We start from the raw sequence: 3,595 nt of genomic DNA, 5'->3' as shown, positions 1-3,595 counted from the left end.
GATGAAGATTCTTGATTTCTTCTCATCATGTCCTCACTAAGAAGCATATCAACAATGTCACCAGAAACTAACTTACTCTTATCACAAATTGAAGTGCTTAGCACCATCACAACATCATCACAACTATTTCTTGAGGAACATAACAAGAAAACAAACTTGTTCTCATCATCTTGAGATGTGCTAACTGAATTGACTTGTCATAACAAGGTATTCAAGTCATTGATGTGGTCATACATAATAGATACTTTGTTATTTTTGAGCTTATAGAGATTCAATATGATGAAAATTTGATTCTTAGTTCATGTGATTTCCTACATGGCTTTGAAGTTGTCCAAAAAGGCATTTGTTTTATTTGCATTTGAGAGAATTCGATTTGAGAGAAAGAAAGATAAAATATTAGACTGCCCACCCCTATCAATTTATTGAAATAAGAAGATTTTTTAAACATTATTTAAAGTTAGTTATTCCATTCTGTATGCAACATTTCTTTAATTGATAAAAGAATATATATTTATCATATTTTAAATCTCATTAAAATCATTTTCAATTAAATTATTTTATTTTATTTTTATAAACTGTTAAATAATAATATCTATATATTTATTATAATTAATATTTAATATTTAATATTTATCTACAAAAGTGTATCATAAATAAGTAAAAATATATTAAAAATCCATAAATTATGTATTATTAAATTCTTTTAAATTAAAAATTATTGAATTTAATAAAATATGTTTAAGATATCTAATATGCTTTATAAATTTATAATATATCTAATAATGTAGTTAACAACAATAAATTTTTTAAAAAGTTCTTCCATTTTCATTTCAATAATGTCAGATGAAATAATTCTGCACTTTATTATGTGATAAGTTTAGTGGTTCTCGTGAAGTATTCCTTTGCACGATATTTTTTTAAAAATGTATCTTGCTTCTGTTTCTAATTGTAAAACATGAGTAAGTCTTTCATTTTCATATTACTACTGTTTGCACGGTATAGTATGTTTTATGCTGCTGTTCATGGATATTTTCAATAATTTCTTCTCTCATTCTAAATTGCGTGCTATATTATTAGTTTTATTTAAATTTCAGTTCTCCTTTGGTATAAGCGCTATTTATTTCTTTTCAATCCTTCAGAATCCATCACTAATTATATAATTTAGTCAGGTGACACGTGTTCTACGTGCTTTCGTAGAAACATGCACCCTTGCATTAAAGTGTTAGCGTTGAAGGTGTTGAAGGTTACGAAGAAATTAGTGACATCAGTAAAGGGAAGAGATGGGTCGTCATACACCAACTCAAAATGTGAGTGCGATTGTGGCGATCACAGCCAATTAGCGTATTTATCATTTATACAAGGAATGTGGACATGATAATGAGAGCCAAATCTATGTGTCATGCACAAAATGAAACTTACTAATTCTAAATTAAACGTAATATAATAGAAGTTTTGGAAAAGAAGAAGTGTTCTTATTGGTTAGCACATGTGTTTTAGTTTAGTATTTAGAGGTTTTCATCAATTTTCATACAATGAAACTTTCTAATCATCTTTCAGAATAGTATCTTAAATTCCGGTCCCTCTTAAACATTAGAAAAATTAAACCAAAAAAAAAGTCAATCTTAACTATTAACACTTTTAACTTAAGAATGAAATCTTAGTATGTGACCTAGACTTTACCTATTATTATTGCATTTTCTGTGACTCCAAATATATATGTTAAACACAATCGAATTAGAAATCAAATTATACAATATACACTCCATTTAAAAATAGCTAACATAATATTACAACACAAAGCTCGAATCAAAGTATTAAAAAAATCGGAATAAAATTTATTAAAGCAAATGATAAATGAATGAATAAAGAATTCGCAATCGGATTGTTCTGGTAGCAGACGATCTCACAATAATAGCCAACCGTTGACAAAAAATGGTGGGGCTGGTTAGCTAAGGAACTCTTCAAAGGAGAGAGCTGAGTTCGGAGAGGAGGAGTCGAATTTGTCCATCGCATCATTTGTTGACAATGCGAAGGGCGTTTCAAACTGAGTAAACAAATCCTCTGCAACTTCTCTTTTCCTCTTTGTCGTCACTGCTAAACTCTTTTCTTCACTCAACATGCCCGATTCTCCTTTTCTCTCAGCAGGGCTCGCGTGGAGGAGTGGAAAGTTGAGCAGTGCTTTGGATCCCCTTATTCTGAAAGCAGCACGGTCATATGCGAGGGCTGCGGCCTCCGCAGTTTCAAAGGTGCCAAGCCACACACGGGCTCCTTTCTTAGCGGGATCTCGTATTTCTGCTGCAAATTTCCCCCACGGCCGCTGCCTCACTCCTCTGTAATGCGGCGCCGCCTTCCTCTGCGAAGCCGCCGCCGTCTCCTTGCATGGCGGTGCAGTTTCAAATGCAGGAAAATCTTGTGGTACGTTAATAAAGGGTGGCGGAGGAACCAACGTAAGAACATGATTATGAATCGGACGCTGCGGTGTAACTGGAAACCAATCATTGTTTGCGGCTTCCCTGAGGAGGGTGTAGAGCAGCATATCGTCGGAGTCATTTTCGTTGAGAGGGAGTTTATCCCAAACACCGCTGCTGAAAACAGGGCTGACAATATCATTGCATCTGATTTCGCATGATGGCGGCGCTTCCCATGCAAGACGAGCTTGCTTCTCTACAACGACGTCCTCACGCGGCGGAGGAACGGACACAACAAGAGACGTACGTCTTTTTTTGGACTTACTTTTTCTAAGAAAATCACTACTCGTCTCTTCTGGTGAACTCGCACAATTCTGTGAATCAAAAGATCCATGTATCATTTCATTCTGCATGTCATTCGAATTATAATAACTAGAATTCCATGAACCAAAGTTGGGATCTACATTAGATGTTGGGAAATCTGTTAACGAAAGAGCGGAGGGTAGGTGGTGGTAGCGGATGGTCTGAACACCCATGATTCAATTGATTTTGTGTGTTGTGAAAGTGGAGATTTTATAAGTGTGGAGGGAAGCGGTCAAAACGATCGAATGGTGGGAAGGGGAGGAGAATGTCGATGTTCATTGCGCACGTTTTAACAAAGGCGGGCGCAGTCGGTACGTCAGACATCCACTGGTGCGGGTAGGGCGTGCACGATGCGGAAAACGGCAGCATGACTCGTGGTAGTGACGTCATAAGGTCTTGTCACCAAACTATACCTTATATCATATACTAACATTTTTTTTAAAAAAATTGGTTTATTTAAATAAAGCAGCATCAGATTTCAAAGCAAGATTTAATTGCTTATAGCTTTTGTACTAATACCTTCAAAAGTTTGTCAAGAAACAAACTATTGCTATTGATACCAATAATGGTTCACAATTGATTTAGTTACTAATAATTGATTTAATTACTAACTTCTTTTTTTAGTTATTAGGTATATTAATGGATTACTATTGGTAAAGTACATGAATGATAATTGGAACACGGATTGTCATTAACCCGCTTCCCTTGATAGAGAATTTTATTATGAGGGGTCATTTTCTTTTCCTTATTTCTAAAAGGTGTAAAGTGTAAATATGTTAGTGCGTAGAGCAACTCTTTGTTAGAATAATGAATAATCTAAGCTG

At 34.5% G+C, this 3,595-nt stretch overlaps 1 protein-coding gene across 1 annotated transcript; it reads right to left on the bottom strand.

Annotated features, from left to right (window-relative positions):
• Positions 1–1,892: 1,892 nt before the first annotated feature.
• On the bottom strand, positions 1,893–2,944 carry LOC149550952 (uncharacterized). Its single transcript, XM_089790030.1, has one exon. It carries the CDS (start codon positions 2,942–2,944, stop codon positions 1,946–1,948), a length of 999 nt encoding a protein of 332 aa, XP_089646156.1. The 3' UTR covers positions 1,893–1,945.
• Between the last annotated feature and the right edge of the window lie 651 nt (positions 2,945–3,595).

Source organism: Cupressus sempervirens, chromosome 6 (genome assembly GCF_028749045.1).
Source record: "Cupressus sempervirens isolate cs-2001-9-10 chromosome 6, ASM2874904v1, whole genome shotgun sequence".
NCBI classification, from domain to species: Eukaryota; Viridiplantae; Streptophyta; class Pinopsida; order Cupressales; family Cupressaceae; genus Cupressus; species Cupressus sempervirens.
Note: the sequence above shows the minus strand (reverse complement) of the source record. Positions and strands in the feature narration are given on the sequence as shown.